The 20,193-nt window shown below is 43.6% G+C and overlaps 1 protein-coding gene across 12 annotated transcripts in view; it reads left to right on the top strand.

The window, feature by feature from the left end:
* ap3b2 (adaptor related protein complex 3 subunit beta 2) overlaps nt 1-14,727 on the top strand; it is a 28,127-nt gene extending 13,400 nt beyond the window's left edge. For 2 of the 12 annotated variants that reach the window (XM_088302082.1, XM_088302075.1), the window contains 18 exons: nt 22-93; nt 211-273; nt 371-503; nt 621-907; nt 1,544-1,730; nt 1,807-1,937; nt 5,170-5,217; nt 6,992-7,106; nt 7,456-7,612; nt 7,687-7,852; nt 8,164-8,242; nt 8,670-8,779; nt 9,466-9,694; nt 9,991-10,075; nt 10,462-10,559; nt 10,822-10,842; nt 12,089-12,227; nt 13,273-14,727. In XM_088302082.1, coding sequence (XP_088158208.1) covers nt 22-93; nt 211-273; nt 371-503; nt 621-907; nt 1,544-1,730; nt 1,807-1,937; nt 5,170-5,217; nt 6,992-7,106; nt 7,456-7,612; nt 7,687-7,852; nt 8,164-8,242; nt 8,670-8,779; nt 9,466-9,694; nt 9,991-10,075; nt 10,462-10,559; nt 10,822-10,842; nt 12,089-12,227; nt 13,273-13,465 — 2,313 coding nt within the window. In that variant the 3' untranslated portion in view covers nt 13,466-14,727. The remainder of the gene's footprint in view (nt 1-21; nt 94-210; nt 274-370; nt 504-620; nt 908-1,543; nt 1,731-1,806; nt 1,938-5,169; nt 5,218-6,991; nt 7,107-7,455; nt 7,613-7,686; nt 7,853-8,163; nt 8,243-8,669; nt 8,780-9,465; nt 9,695-9,990; nt 10,076-10,461; nt 10,560-10,821; nt 10,843-12,088; nt 12,228-13,272) is intronic. The other 10 variants (XM_088302084.1, XM_088302080.1, XM_088302083.1 and 7 more) reach the window with 8 other exon arrangements.
* Nucleotides 14,728-20,193: the final 5,466 nt, after the last annotated feature.

Below are 20,193 nucleotides of genomic sequence, written 5' to 3'. Positions count from 1 at the left end.
TTTCCCCCACCTTTCTCACAGGGGATGTTTGAACCTTACCTGAAGAGTTTCTATATCCGCTCCACAGACCCGACGCAGATAAAAATCCTTAAGGTATTTTTTCAATGATATTATTTCAACCTTCAAAAGTTGTTAAAGGTACTAACGTATGTTATCATTTAACTGTTATATTCTTTACAGTAATCTTTGGTTTTATTTTATTTTTTGCAGCTGGAGGTTCTCACCAATCTTGCCAATGAAACCAACATCTCCACAATTCTCAGAGAGTTTCAGGTACAACTTTTTAACAATGTCAATGTCAATGTCGACAATTAAAAATGCACTAAGCAAGTGGGTGTCTTTTTTTTTTTTTTTGCTCCGCCCCTGGCAGACATACATCAAAAGCGTGGATAAAGACTTTGTGGCCGCCACCATCCAAGCCATTGGCCGCTGCGCCACCAACATCGGAGAAGTGAGGGACACATGCCTGAATGGCCTTGTGCAGTTGCTGTCCAACAGAGACGGTGAGTACAGTACGTTGAAGCCTGACATCCACATAAGCAGTAAGTTCCCCCAGTTGCCATGGAAACAGCATAGCGCACGTGAGTAACACCTTATCGACATGTGTCTTGCGCTCGCAGAATTGGTGGTGGCTGAGTCGGTGGTGGTGATCAAGAAGCTGCTGCAGATGCAGCCCGAGAAGCACAGCGACATCATCAAACACATGGCCAAGCTGACGGACAACATCCAGGTGCCGATGGCACGGGCCAGCATTCTCTGGCTGATTGGCGAATACTGCGAGCACGTGCCTAAGATTGCACCGGACGTCCTGAGGAAGATGGCCAAGTCCTTCACCAACGAGGAGGATATTGTCAAGCTGCAGATACTCAACCTGGCCGCTAAGCTGTATCTCACCAACTCCAAACAGGTACAACAGCTACTGTAGGAAAGGTTAATATTGTGGAATGTCCGTGGTCGCACATGCTTTTTCTTTGGCCTTTTGTTCCTTTTTTGCAATGCCTAAAGAAGAAGAATATATAAAGGAAGTTATATAAAATAAGCATCAGTAAGTTGGGCGTAAGATGTCACTTTTTTCAGTTTTTTTTTTATAGGTCTGGGAAAAAAATTGACCAACTTGATCACAAAAATGGTTGGCTCAAATTTTAGCCATCCACATAGACATTTCCAGCCCCCTTAAGTCCAGATAGTATGTTATCGCCCTCTCTTGGTGGAAAGTTGACACTGCAGCTGGTGACATTTCTTCTAGCTTATTCATTAATACAATTGTTTATATATTATTTATGTAACTCATCCAACCATGACATTTTCAAGTATCGGTACATGGTATCAGCAAGTAATAAAATGCAAGTACTCTCTTGTACTCTTACTCGGTACTCGTACTGGTACATAAATAACTTGTGTATCCACTTTTTGTGTGCCAGATTTTTTTTCTCACGTGAATTATGCGCCGTGGCTCCATAATGTTGCAAAACACTGATGTAGACGATTCCAACGTCATATATTTACACATTGCGAATACTCACCTCATGCCTGCCTGCCACAGACCAAACTATTGACGCAGTACGTCCTCAACCTGGCCAAGTACGACCAGAACTACGACATCCGCGATCGGGCGCGCTTCATCCGCCAGCTCATCGTGCCCACCGAGAAGAGCGGAGCCCTCAGCAAGTACGCCAAGAAACTCTTCCTGGCCCTCAAGCCTGCGCCCATCCTGGAATCTCCGTTTAAAGGTACAGCGGCCGTTTGAGAGCAGTAAGTCTAAAGACCTTTCCTATTTGTCCCTCATCCGCTTTCCTCCCTCTGTAGATCGAGACCACTTTCAGTTGGGCTCGCTGTCCCACCTACTGAACGCCAAAGCCGGCGGCTACCAAGAGTTGCCCGACTGGCCGGAAGCCGCCCCAGATCCCTCCGTGCGCAACGTGGAGGTGAAGGAGTCTGTGCGTGCAGTGGCATTCAGTAACATACAGCGTCACACGGAGTCAGGCTGGGAGCGAGTGTGGCTCCTGCGCCGGAACCAACAACATAACACTCATAAGCGCTGCTGCTCACCTCTTCCGGTGCCACTTATGGACTTGATTCACTCGCTGCAGCAGCTCACTCGCTCCCTCGCCTGCTGTCCTGTCACCCATGTTTGAGCCAATAGCACATCGTCTTTCAAGACGTGATATTTTTTTTCATATACAGTGGAACCTCCAAAAATGAACGATGTTCCCAAACATCCAGATTTTTCAAAACATGTTTTAATTGATAACAAAAATAGCATTGTACAGAATTGTACTGAAAACATACAGTCATAGCGTAATTAAATATAGTGTAAAGAATTTTTGTGCATCATGATTTCAAGCTTCAATTGACATTGCTCCGAGGCATCTTATGTGTACGCCGGCCACTGGGGGGCAGTATAACACATTCATGTTTAAAGGAAACACTAAAGACGGGTTAATAAAAATTAGCAGAGCTGCGCACATGAAGTTGTGGGGGTTTACTCTACAACCAAAACAAAACAATAGATGAAACAAATCGCAACCTTATATTATATGGGCCGTGAAGGGTTTCTCGCAGACCATTAATGGCCCACGGACTACTCTTTGAGGAACTCCGGTATCGCATATGGTTGATAATTTGTGTATGTGACTTCCAGTAATTAATTGTATCGACCAATTCCTATTCAAGCTGTAACATTCACGTCCTGGTTCTTCGATTATCACGACACTTTACCATTATTGGTTCTCTTCAGTGATGACTTAAAAAAAAAAAATCAAACCATCATCATATGTGACATGATAAATGCCATCAACCTTTCCCCTTTTCCTTGGCTTTTTTTCCTGAAAATTGGTTAAATTGTATAAAGTTTGGTTTGTCTGACTTTGGAAGTTCCACAGTACACTCTTTTTATTCAGCTATACGATATTACACTGGTGTATTTCCATCTGATATTGTTGAAAACTTAATATAATTTGTAGTTCAGTTCAAAAAGTGAAACTCATACAGATTCACAACACACCACGTGAGATGTTTCATAATTGTCTTTTTGATCATTTTGATGATAGTAGCTTACTGTGAAAAAAAAAACACAATTCAGCATGTCAAGTAATTTTAATGTTACAAATGAAACGATCAAAATAAGCTGGCAACCATTTCAGGGTATCACCTGCCACCCTCGTCCCTCATGAGGACAAAAAAAATTTTCTAAATTGGCCTTCTGAAAATTATTTCATGCTCGAAATAAAACTTGACTTTTTGAATTCAACTACTGAAATGAATAAACTTTTCTAGCCAATTCAACTTTACTGACATGCACCTGTGCGTAATTTTTTTTTTTCCAAATCCAAAAGTTGAAATATCTCAACCTGTTCATGTGCTATTGGTTCCTCATAAACGATAATTTGTGTGCAAATCGAAACTTGAGCGCCACTTCCTGTTGTCAAAATCAAGGCGCAATCTACACAACAACATCCCCGCTTGATTTTGATTTGAAGTAGCGTCATCAAGTTTTGATCCATTTTGTTATTTTTTGTTTTGTTTTGAAAGAACCATTTTTCCAGATTTCTGTTAACCTGTCGTCTACTTGTGATGCAGATCTCAAGATGAGGGAGGGCGGCGGTTTGTCGTGATTAGTTGTGCGCAATCCATTTCAAAGCGCTCCCCGCCCACCACCACCACATCGTTTAGTTCAACATTTCTCAAAATAGCAACTGTCCGCTCGTGCCAGAATTCTTTAAATGGGGTTTGGTCACGTTATCCAAAAGCGAGGATCTTTTCTGAAAGGTTCTCTCACCTCATCCACAGACAGAGGAAGTCATAACTACTGGCGAGGGAAGAATCGGCCTGCTGGGAGACTGGCGAGAGGTTGGCTTTGAGAGTGCGCTGATTGTTTTGCCTTTTTTTTTTGGTTTGACGGCTTTGTTCCTTTTACGCACTTTTCTCTAACGGTGGAGTGAATCAAATGAAGATTTTTACCTTCTTCTACCTTCAGCTGTACTTAAAGCAGTGCTTCTCAATTATTTTCTGTTAGCCCCTCCCTAGCAAGAAGAAAACAATTCGCCCCCCTCACCCACTCTACGCCACAACTATGAATAATAGTATTTTCGTTGCAAAACAAACCTGCACCGACCAGTTAATACTCGCTGCTCAATAGGCAAGGAGAGTGCCACTGCCACCTACTGGAGTGGATGTGCAATTACACTTTATTGGAAGTACGGCGGGGGGAAAAAAGCATGTTCCGCAGGGTCACACGCGCCCTCCTCAGCATCGCAAGGGGGGGCCCGCCCCCCGCCCCACTATTTCAGAAGCACTGACTTAATATTAGATAAAAGGAAATGCTTATCCAAATCAAACATAGTGCAGGTTGACAAACCTCCTTTAATATTTCCTCCTCTGCATCTTATTTCTTTTGCATGAAATTTGTGACGTGACGTTTGAATTTTTTTTTCCCGACACGAGTGGAGTAATGTGATGTGATTTTGCTGCATAAAAAATGAGTAATGTAACTGTTGAACTAATCACAAAATAATATATTTTTTTTTATTATTTTTTAAAATGCATCAACAAAAAAAATTGTAAAAAAAAACCAACTTTTTTTTTTAATTGTATTTTTTATTTTTTTATTTTTACATAAAATAATAAAAAGTGTGTTATCTTGGAATATAATATAATTTGGGCCTGCCATTGACCGGTATAGAAGCCAAAAAGTACATTCATTTTACTTGGGCGGGAAGTGAATGAGATAATGGAAATATAAATGTGCCGCACCAGTATAATTTAAATTGCCAGAGAAACAAAGCTTGGAAAAAGACAGTTTCATGCAATAGCGTTCCAGTTCCATCGGTCAAATCTATTAGCATTTCCCGAACGATAAGAAATGACTTGGGTGGCGCTTGGGTCAACCCTGCTGATATCTCGTCTCCCTCAGGTTTACTTTTTCCAACTTTATAGGCTCCACTGTTTGCTTTGACGTCAAGCGGAGCCATCAGAGAACATTCGCTTCATTTCTGTCTCCGTGTTTAACTGTTGTCACAGTTTCCAGCTTCAAGATCCAGAAACCTTCCTGTGTTTTGCCTTCTGCTGTTTTTATTTTAATTTAATTTGATTTTTTTTTTTTCTCTCAAATCCCCCCCCCATCTCACTTTCATCCCCCATCTTTCTTTTCTCCCCCCTTACCTCCCTCAGTCTTGCCAGGTATTTTCGCTGCTTGAGCGAGTCACAACGTTGACCAGCGTGAGTCAGTTAGTGCCCTCTCGAAGCATTGTAGCGGCTTCTCGATGCCCTCAGCCCCCGCTTCCCCCCCGCACCTTCGCCTGATGTGGTCGCTGTTCTGTGCTTCTAGCTCTCAGCCCCCCTGAAACACTACGCAGCCCACCCTCGCCCGTCTTCTTCCATCCCCTCTTTCCTCAGTGTCTGCCATTAGAGAAGTGATTTTATTTTCTTGAGAGGCTTTCAGTGTGTTTAGCTAATTGCTACTGGTGAGCAGATTGATCCAAACATCAATTATGGCGATACCAACGATGATATTGATATTCATTGACACGAGTGGAATGAGATGGATGATTGAGTCACTGAGAATTGCAGCGAAATAGCATTTTATAGTCTGAAGATATAACGATAGAAATTCTGTTTTTGATGATGACGATGATGATGTTGTGCAAGGATCATGTTGCTTGCACTTTTACCCACAAGTGAAGTATTGTCATCATTTCATTCCCTGTCAGGTGTCATCTAGGTTGCCTGAAAAAAAATAAATGTTTGACTATTTGTCAAATACGTCAATATTTCATGATAAGATAATAGACCCAAGCTAAAGTTTCTCTATTTTTTTAAGCCTGGTTGCACTGGCATGGAGTAAATTGTATTTATGAATGCACCTACAATGCGGCTCACTCGCCATTAGAATACATTGATTTCTCCGTGGCGTTTTCGTGTTTGGTTTTTTTTGTCTGTACGACATAAATGGCGCTGTGGATGACATACGGTTGTACCAAATAAGTCTGGCAAAAGTGCTAGATTGCACATTTCATCGGTAAGAATGTGATTTTAAATGTAAACTCAAGATTTGTGAGCATCATGTTGTCCGAAGCAGCAACAATGAATTGAAAGCAAAGCCCATCAGGACTAAAATCTCTGCAGAATGTTTACTTAACCTCTGACAGTCATACTTTGCGATGATGACAAAAATATATTCTTAGTTCATTAAATTAAAAGGCTTTCAACGTAAGATGGCCGCCCTCTGGCTTCAGGCACCAGGGGCCTAGTGATAGTTCATTCATGTTTAAATCCTTGGAGGAGGCACAGTTTTGCACTGAGGAATCAAGACAAGAGCCATGTGCAATCAAGTACTCCCCCTTTAGTTCAAAATTGGAACTAAAACTCGATTCACACCAGCCTTTTCAACATTAATCTCTGCACTTAACTTGAAAAAAAAAAAAAAGACAAAAATGGTTTGCCCACTCGAGTTCTCAGTGGCTCAATTGTGAATTCTACTTTGTATTTAACTAATTGTTTCCTGTTTTTTTTTTGTTTTATTTCAACGCCAACAAGTCCAAAAGTGCACTGAAGGGGGGACATATTGTAGACGTATTTTCGTATTTCCTCAACACATAGATTTAAATATTGTTTTTGTATTGATTTTGTAAAGTTGAGATTTCTGTCTGACACACTCTCATTGTAGTTTTCTCATACGGCACGAGGCACTCCCCAAAGACATCACTTCTCATAATGGAACCGCTACTTGGGTTTAAAAAAAAAAAAAGTCATGAAGCCATCACCTGGCGCTTGCATCCATCTTGACAAACACTCTGGGTTGACATTTGGCGCCCGACTTGACGGGCGGGGCAGGCTGGCTTCATCCGTCTGCATCGCGTCCCAGGCCGAGGCTCCCATGGCCGTGCCGCTGTTGCCGTTGTCAGCCCGCGTCGCTCGCTGCTTCCGTCTCGGGTGTAGGGGGGGGATTCTGTCGTTCCAGCCTGACGCTTTTCCCCGCTCTTTTGCTCCGCAGGTGCCCGAGTGGACAAAGTGCAGCAGCCGAGAGAAGAGGAAGGAGAAAAAAGTAGAGAAGCCCTTCTACTCGGATTCGGAGGGCGAGTCCGGGCCGACCGAGTCTGCCGACAGCGGTAAGTTCACTTGCAGTGCAGATAAACCACAAAAACAATTCCCTCTTTTTGAGGTGAAAAAACAAGACTCAAGTTAATCAATCCAATGGCTATTTTGATCATCTGCCAAACTTCATTTGAACTTTCTGATGAAGGTGGACGTTCATTTTCAGGAATAAAAACTTGGTTACATCGTTAAAAATATTTTGCGTGTCCGAGTCAAGCCCGAGACAATAACAAACCTTGTCGATTTCCGATCGCCTCCAAATGTCGCCTGTATTTTCTCAGTCGATGGCAGATCGGTTGGTTTGCTCGATGTCTCTGTGAGGTGATCCATTTGACTGACTTGGACTGCCCCCCCCACGAACAGAGTCATACTCTTCCAGCGGCTCCGACAGCGGAAGCGCGAGCGCCGAAAGCGGCTCAGAGAGCGCCGAAAGCGAAGAAGCTTCCGACTCGGAGGAAGAGGAGGAAAAGAAGCAGAAGAAGAAGAGAGAATTCAAGAAGCCGACACAAGGAAGCGAAAGGTGAGATTGCACTTTTTTTTTTTTGGAGCCTTCATATCTTAAATCCAATTGAACGCCTTGAATATTTGGTCCAGTGAGCCGAGCAGTGAAGACGACGAGAGAAAGCGTGCCAGGGAGCGCAAACAACAGAAGAGCGACTGCGAGTCGGAGACGGACGAAGACGAGGAAAGCGATTCCGAAAGCAGCCAATCCGAATCTGACGACTCGGAGTCAGAGGTGGATGTCAAAAACAAGAAGAAGGTACTGTCACATGTCGGAATATTCAAATGTGCAACCGTTGGTCAAATTTGAATTGGATTTGCTTCATTCCTTCGTTTTATTAGTCAGAGGTTATGTTTCGATATGATTGTAAACCACTGTAACAATACGCCGTAATAGAAAGAAAACTGTTATATAAATATTGATGCAATTAAAATGTATCGCATGTAAAAGTTCCATAAAAATTGGCCCGAAGTAAAAACTAACTAGCTTCTTAAAAGTAAAACATAACTGAACACCTTTCCAGTCCGACTTTTGTTTCAGTAACATAAACATCTTTGCCTTTCTCGCAGGCTGTGCAATCAAAAGCTCCTTCCAAGCCCGTCGCAAAAGAGAGCAAGAAAGAAATGTCACTGCTGGACCTTGACGACTGTGAGGTTTTTCTTTTGTTTTGTTTTTACAACCGTGTACTGTCCATCCGAGTTACATTAGCTGCACAGTATTTCCCAGCCATGTGTGACTAACCCAGTGCTTATTAAATAGTGGGGCGGGCCCACCTTGGGAGGGGGGGGGGGTGCGATACTGAGAGGGGTGCGTGTGACCCTGGGGATCTTGCTTTTTTTCCGCCGTACTACAATAAAGTGTAATTGTACCTCCACTCCAGTAGTGGGCAGTAGCGCTCTCCTTGCTCATTGTGCTCTTTGGTGTTGGTTTGTTTTGCAACAAAAATGCTATTATTTATGGTAGCGGCGGAGAGTGGGTGGTGGTGGGGGGGCAGAACTTGTTTTCTTCTTGCTAGGTGGGTGTAACATGAGAAGCACTCACTAACGGCATGTTTCTTTTGTTTCTCACTCCTCAGTCGAACCGGCCCCTTCGCCTCAAGTGACGCCCGTCAACTCCTTCCTGTCCAGCAGCCTCGTGACCGACCTGGAAGGCTTGTCTTTATCCGACTCGGTTCTCTCGCCCACGGTAAGAGCGCGTTTTCATCCATTTTGTTCCATCTTCTCTAAACCTGATAATAAAATATCAACACAATATGTACAATATGTATGGTAAGTATTTGCACAGTGTGAGGAGGATTTTTGTTTCTTAAGATTTTAAATAAAACAACAAAGATGCAAAAATCCTTGAAAAAAACAATTGAATTAAAATATAAGGTCATAAAAATAATTTTTTGTTCGGTAGGTTATTCAATATCATCATTTGAAAAACTCAAAGTCCCCCCCCCCAACCTAGAATGCTTCGACCCAACTTGTCACGTGCCACCTCTTGTTACCTGCCAGTCACTTGGATAGCGAGGTAAAGGGTACTTGGCTTAGCATTTCACAGGGGGTGCATCACTGAAAAAAGTTGAGGCATGCGCTCGCAGTTTTCCCGGTGCTGGATTATGACCCGCGGAACGGAGCAGCCGTCCACCACCATAACCGGCAAACATTAAGTCCAAGTACCCTTACTAACTAACTCTGATTTGGTCAAATTCCCCTGTAGCGGTTCATCAAATATTGTGAATTTGCCCAAAATGGCAACTTGAAACCAAAACGGCCAACTTCCTGTTCAATTTCGAGCATGGGTCCTTCAGACTGTCATTTTTTTTTAGTATAAAATCCTACAACGTTCCAGTGATTGGTTCATGTGTGCTCCCCTCTTGCCGGCAGGCCACGTCGCCGTCGGGCACGCAAAAGAGCTACGAACTGCTGCACCGCATCACTGGCGAGGGCCTGTCGGTGGAGTACTGCTTCAGCCGCCAGCCGTTCGGGCCCGACGCCAACATGGTGGCCGTGCAGATGCAGTTTGCCAACAGCGCCGCCGCAGACGCCAAGAACCTGCACATGGAGGACGTCAAGCTGCAGTCTGGCATGAGGGTCAAAGAGTTCCCGGATATCGGTCAGTCCAGACACAAAGTTTAACAGAATTGTACTCAAGGAAGGCTACTCTTACTTTAGAAAAATAAGTACGGGAAAAGCCAAAAGTGCCCTCCAAATAATTACCTGAGGAAGTTTTCGGAGAGAAGTAGGAACTTGTGAGTCATTTCTGATGGTTTTTTTTTTTTCTATTTTTGAGAGCATGAACGGTAAATGGACAAATATATAAAATAGCACAAGTAAAATATAAGTCTATATTAGTGATATGCAACGTGTCACTTCCCCACACTGACTTGTTTTGCCACTTCCTGTGCACAGAGCTGCTGCCTGCCGGTGAGACGGCCACCGCCGTGATGGGCATCGACTTCTGTGACTCCACACAAGCGGCAAACTTCCAGTTGTGGTGAGACTAATTGAGCCTGATTTTCTTTCAAGCGAGGGTGTCCAACTCCGGTCCTCGAGGGCACCTATCTGACGTGTTTTAGATGTCGCTCTCCTGCAACAGACCTGACTCAAATGATGAGGATTGTTATCAGGCTTCTCAGCACTCGCTGATGAGCTGATCATTGCAACCGGGTGTATTGGGAGGAGGAAGAAATCTAAAACATGCCGGATAGTGGCCCTCGAGGACCAGAGTTGGACACCCCTGCTTGCAAAACAATGGACAGTTCATTCTGGGAGATGACTTTGGCACAAAAAATGTGATTCATCAAACCTGTGAGTTGATTTGAGATAAGAGTGATCCGAGTTAAGAGCATGGCGTCTGCGTTTTTTTTTTTTCTTTTCCAGCACTCACAGCAGGAAGTTCTTCGTGTCCATCCAGCCGCCGGTTGGGGAGCTGTTGAAACCGGTTTTCATGACCGAGAACGAGTTTAAAAAAGAGCAAGGTGAGTAATGACGACAATGACATCATCACCGTTGGCATTGAATGAACAACAAAAACAAAAGTAACTTGAACGTCGCTCAACTGGCAACATTTGGACAACAACCAATAATTGTCTCTGCATGATTTGAATGGAAAATAATTAGAACACGCCATTCCATTTCGTGACATGTGATGAGCACCTTCTTAGCGATTGTGGCATGAACGTCCTTTCGTAACTAACGTGTTGCTCAACATACTGCTCAATTGTGCGCCGTTCCCAAAAGAGACGCTCTCGCAGCGTCTAGGTGAGTTGCCTTCCAAGTACTGCACTTGCGCCACTCCCACCCGAAGCCCCCACCCAAAACCCCCGCCGAGACCACCTACAGTCGTCCCCGTTTCCATCACGTGCAGCTTCCTTCCACCCCTCGTCAGCAGCAAGTTGCGGCCAGCTTGTCGCCAAAGTGGAACCACAATTATTTTTTTTTTTTTTTTTTGGGCACTCGAATGTTCCCTCACAAAAAAAAAAAATGAGGAGTGACTGATTTGGTTATTAATAGGTTAATTACTGTGGATTTTAAGCAAATTATTAAATTACAAATTCGGGAATAAAATACCCTGAAAAAGATTACAAACTTCTAATTTAATAATAAATTTAAAATACATTTATGTTTTCTGATTTTTAATAGATTATTTATGCAAGTGGGATTTTACTTCAAGTGTTTGGGTGGTTAAAAAAAACATTGAAGGTTTGGGTTAATTAAGTTTCTTTTTAATTTTACTTAATATTAGAATTTAAATATTTTTTTTAAATATTATTCTCTCAAACCTCATATTGATTTCAAATAATTGAGTATAATATTATCTCTTGAATGTCCAATCTTTGGAGGCTTTTTGTGCTTTAACAATTTTCGTAGGATTTTTTGATACCAGATATTTGGTTTTTCAATCTTATTCATTTGAGTAGAATTTCTTGATTAAGTTAGTCATTTATTCTAGTAGAGTTTTGCAGAAGTTTTTCTCACTTTATTTCCCAAAAACCTTTCTACCAAATTCCATATCCATTCCAAACGATACTAAAAAAGTCCACTTTGGGATTTAAAAATCAACTTGGGTGACTGCGAGTTTCTTTTGATATTGATGGTCTGAGAGTAAGAGGAAAATCGTTTCTCAACGCGCACAAACGACATTGTGCGTGAGCTCGAAGGTTCTCGCTGATGTTGCGTTGAACGACACGCTTCGTCTTCGTCTCTGATGAGGGGCTGAAGCCAACACTTGGCGGTGCTCATCACAGGACGCCCACGTGCTGCAATCAAATGACGAGCTGTCACTTCCTGCGTCCTCACACACCCTCCTTCTTTGTCTGCTCATTAGATTGGAAAACCCTTTTGGCCATGTTTGCAAACTGTAGGCGCCAAGAGGCTACTTCTGGTGGCCGAGGAGCAAAAACGTCGTTGCGCCACCAGAAGTAGCCCCGAAAGATGGCCAGCTTGCTCTGTGTGGCGTCTGCTGTTGCACGAGTGAAGCCGATGCTGCGTTGTTGTCCCGAAACAGGTCAGCTGATGGGCATGAACGAGATCACGGAGAAGCTGACGCTCGACGCGAAGTGCCCCAACGAGCACGCCGTCGTCCAGAGGGTGACGGCCGCCGCCAACCTCAGCAGAGTGCCCTGCGGCTCCGACAAGGAGTGCAGGTAAGAAAACAAAGAAAAGTTCCCATTTGAATTGGAAATCAGACAAGATAGAAGACAGCAACCACTCTTGTTTAACTTGATGCCGATGGCGTCACTTGAGAGATGCGGTTTAGCGTTAAGTGTGTATTTTTATCTAGAGTGGACTCCCGCAATTTGCATGCGATACGGCATGCGATCATCCACCTAAAATTGACACTTGTTTAAAAACAAAAGCATGCGTAGTATTTCCTGCCCCCCCCCCCAAAGAAAATTATTATAAAATATATTAAAAAAAAATATATACAAATATTTTTGGATCGCGCATTTGGTGAATCAGGTGGTGCCGCCAAACGAAAACTTTTTAAACATATTGGGATTTTTTTTTTTAACTCCCCAAATATGTGTACCCTCGGGTGCCACAATGCCGGGGTTCACTGTATTTTATAAATATTTATTTATATATATATGGGTATTCATGTATAATTTAGCACCAACAATTTGCATTATGACACATATCAGCATCTTTGTTATAATCCGACGACAGATGGACGATCAATATCAAATTGAGTTCATTTGTCTCTTTGTTAAAATACTGAAAAGCTCCTGCATCGTTTGCTTTAGTGTGAGCCCAAAATGACCATTTCTGTTCTAGTTTTATAAATGTTTATTTACAGTAGACAGCTTTGGGGAACTATTTATTTTCTTGAAGTTTTGTGCACTTTTTGAAAGAACTTTGAAACAAAGAAAAAAAACCCAAGTACAATTGCTTCTCAATTACTGTCATATAAATAGTATCAGTTAAAAAAAAACAAAAAATAAATTTAAATCTAATGAATAACTTAAGGTTTATATTTACTCCGCTCACTGAGAGCGCCACTGCCACCTACTGTTGTGGATGTGCAATTACACTTTATTCCAGTACGAAAAAAATAAAGAATGTTTCTTGGGTTTCCAAATGAAGTTTCTTTTGTGTAAGTGCTTCATTACAATAAATAACGCCACACATTTCCTTCACTCTGCCGCCTTTGTCACTTTCACTTTCACTTCTGTTCCGCTTTGACATCAGTCCTGCTCTTGCCGTTTCCGCTTTTGCGCTTCCCGTGCACAGGTTCGCCGGCAGGACGGCGAGCGGCGGCAGCCTGGTGCTGGTCACTGTGGCTACCGAGGAGGACGGTGGCGCCCGGCTGACGCTCAACTGCGACAAGATGGTGATCGGCACCATGCTGGTCAAAGACATCCTGCTCGCTCTCACGCAGTGACGCGCGCTCTCCCGTCCGTCGGGCTCCCAACAATCTTTGTGGGATTTCCTTTGCAATGTCAATCTCATCTGCTCATGGGAACGGCATGACAGCAACTCACAGCTACTTTATTTTTGGCCGAATTATTCTTTTTCCAAACAATTTGACCAATTTCCACATGAAACAACGTTAAAGAGACATTCTTCAAATTTGGTTATGAAATTGAAAAAAAAAACATAAAAATTTCCTTGTCAGATGCTTTTTTTATATTCGAGGATTTTTTTTAAATTTTTTCTCCAAAATGAAAGAGAAACTTTTTTGTTTGTTATTTTGTAGTTTTAGTTGGGATATTTATTAGTTATTTCTAACAAATTCCATATTAAAAAACATTTGAGAAATATTTTTTTTAATGCAACATTATTTTATTTTTTATTTTTTATTATTTTTACTTTTTAAAATAATTTCTAACAAGTTGCATTTGAATTTCTTTTCACAATTGAGGAAAAAAATCGAATTAAAATGTGGTTATCACGTTAGTAATATTAGTGGTATTATTGATATTTAAGTCATTAATAAATTAATATATAATTTAAAATCGGTGTCTACCAAATTACACATCAATTACCACTTTTTAAATGTATTTTTGATTTTGGCTTTTCTTTTTAAATGTCAATTATTTGTTTATTTTTTTAATGATCTGTACTAAAGCTACACCTGGTAATTCCAAATAATTGAGTATAATAAATGCCACCCTGAACTGGTTTATTTATTTTTGGTTTTTGCGCAAGTTAGTCATTGTCTTTTGTTGTTGTTTTGTAAAATTTCTATCAAATTCCATCACTACCTGCCTTATACACAACATAACAGGAACACCATGCCAGTTTCTTCACAAAAAAAAAAAAAAAACACCTTCACGACTATTATTTATTCTGAAATTGTAGATTTTTTCATTTGAATGTGGCATGACAGTTTGAATCCTTTTATTGCAGTTAAAGCACGACATTACCGGAAATAAACTTTTGAATTCCTGCTGTGGATGCTACACTACAACTGGATGTCCACTGCCCGTGTGTGTGAGTGCGTGTGTGTGTGTGTGTGTGTGTGTGTGTGTGTGTGTGTGTGTGTGTGTGTGTGTGTGTGTATATACAGTATGTAGAATACAAAAAGCTCAGCTTGTAATTTTTACTTCTTTTTTTTTTAAACACTGGACTTGTATTGTTCCATGAAGATTGTTTGTTGTTCTCCCTTTTGGCCTTAATAAAAATGTGAACATGTCACTTTTACCCCACAATTTTGGCTTACAATTATTTATCAAGTAGTTTCTCCATTCATTATCAATGTCAGCGAAGATAAGTCAAATTGTTATTTAAAATGATCCAAATGATTGATGAAAATGCTGTGCATTTCCCTCAAAGTTTTTTTTAAAGAAATAATGCATTGTAGAAAAAAAAGCATTTCACTCATTAATTTTGATGAGTAACGGCTTATAATGTTGGCTTAGATTGTAATAAAAAAATACTAATACAATTTCAATTTTATTTCTCAAACAATGTCTTGAAATTTTGTAGATTGTTCAAAATGTTGACACTACGGAGCCCGCCAGGGGACATCGGGAAAATATTTAAGATTGCGTTATAATGCAATACTTTGCAATATATTGCAATAGTTAATGCAAAAAAAAAAAAGGCGCAATACTATTGCGTTATATTGCAATACTAATTGCATTATAACGCAATACTATTACAATATAACGCAATAGCTTTGCGTTATATTGCAATGATTTTTTTTTTAATTGCAAAATAACGCAAATTATTTGTGATGGAATGAGAGATTCCACTTCCGGGTTGCTTACCCCTAGTAACTTAGCTTAGAAAAAAAGGGATCCTGCTCAAATTTGTGACACTTACTCATTATGATCCTAGAAATACACAGAATAAGTCACTTGATGGTTGGGGTTAATAATTTTGTGATTGGAGGGGGGATACTTATTCTGCCAAAATCTGTATCCCCTTTCGCGGGAGCGCGCACGCATTGACTGAAGGCAGCGCGATGTTACTACGTTTGTTTTCATTGAAAGGCACGAAGGGGCTGCCAGAATCGGTCCCCCCTGGTAACTTTGCTTAGAAAAGAGGAATCCTGCTCAAATTTGCCACACATACACAAAATGATCCAATAAGTACACAAAATAAGTCACTTGATGGTTGGGGTTAATATTTTTGTGATTACTTATTGTGGCAGGTGCTGTCAGAGTCAGTCCACCCTGGTAACCTTCCTACTGCGTAAGTGGTCAGTGAATGCACCTCGAGTCCGACGCAGAACGCGAGTGACTTTATTTATTTTTTTATTCTTTTGCTACTCTTGACGCGGCTATCAGTGGTTATAAAAAAATAAACAAATCAGTCAATTTGAATACAATTACGTGTTCTCTAACAGGATACCACCTATCTGTATTTTGCCACTTAATTTGATCTCGCTGGAATCACTCATCCTCTCCCCTTTCCATCGTGTTTTGATCACTGAAATTCCCTTATGGTAGCTTCATTGATTGCAAAATTTCTTTGGTCTAACTAATGCAAATGCAGGGGATTTCCCCCCGATTTCGGCGCAGTCAAACGCTTACTTTACGTGTTAAATTGTAGCGAATGGTGTGCTGAAAACCACACCGACGAAGACTACCACTTTTATGGAAACCCTAGTTTAAATGACAGCACATCAAAAACACAAAATCATACAATCTTCGTGCCTTTCAATGAAAACAAACGTAGTAACATCGCGCTGCCTTCAGTCAATGCGTGCGCGCTCCCGCGACAGGGGATACGGATTTTGGCACGGGGTAAGTACTTTGGCACGACGCCGGCCAATGACAATTCAAAAACACAATTATTCAGAGGGTCTGTTGTCGCAACTATGAGGGCTTAGAATCTGTCTGCCTTTGCTTCAATAAAATTAACAAAGCCACAGAATAATTTACATAACTAAAGAAGGATAGAGTGTAACTAAACTTTTTCACGACATTAGCAGTAGTGCCGATCACAATACTTTATTATCAAGAATTCATCCTATTTGATGAATTTACGTACTGCAATCAATGGACGGTAGCTCTTCCTCCTCCGTCACTTCTTGTCAGGCGAGGAGCACGCCGTCATAGAAGAGTATTCATTTTGATAGATGGGTCATATTTTATTTCCGCCTGCAGAATTCCGGGTAAGGAAGGCAGTTGATTTGCATTCACCGCAGCCTGTTCATTCATCATTCATGACGTCTTAAGCACATCTGCAGCCCATCTAGTCAGCAATACACTTGGGAGAACACAAGTCGCTCTGGACTGTTCGGAGCCCATTTTCAACTATACATTATACATCACTTGTCAAATGCGATGTTTTACATGACAGCTTGTAGTGGAAGGAGCAGGCAATTTGAGCTCTATTGAGTTTTATTGTTTTTTTTTCTCCTACTTCTTAAAGAGGAAGTTAAGTCAGAAAATGTCTTTGCAATAGTATGCTCTATCTGCCCACACGGGTCTAAACACATTATTCTGAATAATATTGTGCTGGTGATGTATTAAGATTTAATAATCCACCCTTTTTTATACATCAAAGGGCATAGCCATTTTTGCATTCTAATGCCATCTGCTGTTGACAGAAATTGACATCAAAGAGTCCTCATCTTACATTGTGTGACCAAACCCAGAAAACAGGTGAACCACTTGACAAGCTAGTTAGCTACTTAGGGACGCTAATAACTTTTTTCTATCAGTAATTCAATCTAAAACCAACTTTTTGTGCCTTTATACGCACCACCTTTTACTAATTAAGCTTCCTTTTATTTTTATTTTGTTTACAGTCAAGTCACACTAGGTTACCACACAAAACATTTAACATTTTAGAAAAATAAATAATGACCCGCCTGAATCCCACATCCTTTCAGAACAATAGCCAAGGTTTGTAGAGCTAAATTCATTAGTGGACTAATAACAAGTAGTTGCAAATAGCAGCTGAAGAAAAATTGTTGTGCATTGTGACATTGCTGACCCAAAAATGTTTTTTCAGGAAGACAACATTACAGTCTCTGGCAAATGATATCATAATTTCAATCAGGTGTGTTATAGGAGGCGACACCTCAAAAATAGGCAAGACAGGGGCTCTCATAAGGCCTGACTTGGTGTCTGAGATACAAAATAAATTGGGAGAGTCCAGCCCTTATTTAGCCAAATTTAACATTCAGTCCTTAATTTATCTTGGAGTTGTGTTTTATTTGCTTAGGGTGTATAGTAGCTCCCATGTATACTTATGGCTCGGAAACCATCTTCGTGTTTTTTTTTTAAATTCAAATGTGTTTTATATTCTTTTAAAAAAAAATAGGGGAAGTTCATCCTCCTTTTTTGGTGAAAAATGCATTTCAATGGGTGCCAATTCTACACAGATTTTCGCTGGCCTCATCCCTAACTGTGAGAGACTATTAATGGCTTGCTGGATATATGTCATGATCCGCGTCGGGCATGACAGCCTTTTGTTATTGTTTTCATATGCATGCGTTTTTTGTTATTGTTTTTGTTGTTATTTTCTCCCCTCCTTCCTGCCATGTGCCTTTTCCTGTCTGTTTTGATCAGCTGAGCAGGGGCGTTTCCCCTCAGCACCTCGCCCTCACCAGCCACGCACCTGCTCCGCATCAACGATCACACACCTGCTCCCCTGATTACCGGACTACTTAAGCCTTCCATGCTCTCAACCCGGTGTCGGGTCATTGCCGAAACTCACGGACAGCCACGACCACCTTTGTTCACGTTCTGCTCCTTGTTCATGTTCATACTCTGGTTCCCCTCTTCGTTCCCGTCTTTCAGTGTTGTTCCTCGCCCTGCCTCCCAGTCTAGTCACGTTAAGTTTGCCGTTTGTTATTTTGCACCCTGCCACATTGTTTGCCCTGGTTTGTCCATTCAATAAATCCCCTTTACGCTACCCACCTCCTTGCCTCCTTCCCCTTGGGTCCATCTCCTCATCGCCGACCGGCGAGTCCTGACAGAATGACCCGACCAAAGAAGGACCCAGCGAGAGGCTCACGGCGGCGTCATGGACGCCGCCGGACGGACAACCCCCCTCAGCCTGCCGACCAACCCCGTGTCCTTCAAGTAGGTTCCATTTTCCACTCGACGTCTGTTTCTCCCCTTTCGCCCCCCGATTACAGCACTGATTACCAGCCTGTCATACCCCCTCACCTGATCATAGATTCGGATTACGAGGACGATTTTGAGCACCAAGCCCTTTCACCCCCTCACGATTCGAGTAAGTCCGGTCACGAGTTTGATTTTGAGCACCTTGCACCTCACATTTTTTCCGATCCAGATCACGACTATGATTTTGAATATATTGCCACTCTCTTAGTTGCTCAGCGCAACGCGGAGTTATTTTTGAGCCGTCACCTTCCTCCCCCCGAGCCATTTGAGTTTTTCGCGACCACCTCCCACTCCCCCTCGCGCGCTTCACGTCCCAAATCCCGGAAGTCTCGGTCACGTCGCGCACATCGTTCACCATCAGTTTCAGCACCGGATCACGCTCCCCTGGCGTCTCCTAGCTCGCGTTCACCAGCCCCCGCAGTCACGGTCCCTCAGGTCTCCCGTTTTCCTGATTCCCTATGGCGGCAGGCTGACAGGGATCAGGGCCCCCGGTTCGGCTGTGCCCGGATGGACTGCTGCGCCCGGCCCGCTGTCGCCTCCACGCCTGCAGCAGTGACCAATGCAGCTCCCGCTGCACGGACCCCGCCGCCTCCATGCGAGCCGCAGCCTCCAGAGTCCCGTGCCGACTCCTCGAAGGCGGCCGAGCCCCGTTCCGGCTCCCCGCCAGCTGCTGAGCCCTGTCCCGGCTCCCCGCCAGCTGCTAAGCCCTGTCCCGGCTCCCCGCCAGCTGCTGAGCCCTGTCCCGGCTCCCCGCCAGCTGCTGAGCCCAGTCCCGGCTCCCCGCCAGCTGCTGAGCCCAGTCCCGGCTCCCCGCCAGCTGCTGAGCCCAGTCCCGGCTCCCCGCCAGCTGCTGAGCCGTGTCCTGGCTCCCCGTCAGCGGCCGAGCCCCGTCCCGGGGCCCCAATGGCGATCCCAGCTCCCGATCCAGCGGAGCACGCTGTGCGTCCGCCCCAAGTTCTCGAGCCAGCGGAGCACGGGGTGCGCCCGAACCAAGTTCACGTTCAGGCGGAGCACATCCTGCCCCCGACCCAAGTTCACGTTCACGCGGAGCCCGTCCGCCGTCCGTCCCTAGTTCACGTTCAGGCGGAGCACGCTGTGCGTCCGTCCCAAGCTCACGTTCAGGCGGAGCACGCTGTGCGTCCGTCCCAAGCTCACGTTCAGGCGGAGCACGTTGTGCGTCCGTCCCAAGTCCACGTTCATGGGGAGCACACCCTGCTTCCGACCCAGGTTCACGTTCAGGCGGAGCACGCTGCGCGTCCGTCCCAAGCTCACGTTCCGGCGGAGCACGTTGTGCGTCCGTCCCAAGCCCATGTTCCGGTGGGGCACGCCTTGCCTCCGCCCCAAGCTCACGTTTTGGCAGAACACGGCCCGCAGCCGTCACTCCCGGTCCCTGCACCCGTGGTGGACGACGAGCAGTCGCCTGCCGTATCGGTCCCAGCGGCGCCTGATGAAGCGCCGCCGCTCCCGGTTCCGGTGCCCGCGATGGACGACGGTCCGCCGCCGCGTCACGCCTCAGTCTCGGCGGCGCACGAGGACCCACCACCGCGACCCGCTCTGGCCGCGGCAGCATCCGACGACC

Source organism: Idiotropiscis lumnitzeri, chromosome 8, assembly GCF_059441095.1.
Source record: "Idiotropiscis lumnitzeri isolate Australia: NSW breed Sydney's pygmy pipehorse chromosome 8, RoL_Ilum_1.0, whole genome shotgun sequence".
NCBI lineage: Eukaryota > Metazoa > Chordata > Actinopteri > Syngnathiformes > Syngnathidae > Idiotropiscis > Idiotropiscis lumnitzeri.
This window is presented reverse-complemented; position numbering and strand designations above follow the sequence as displayed.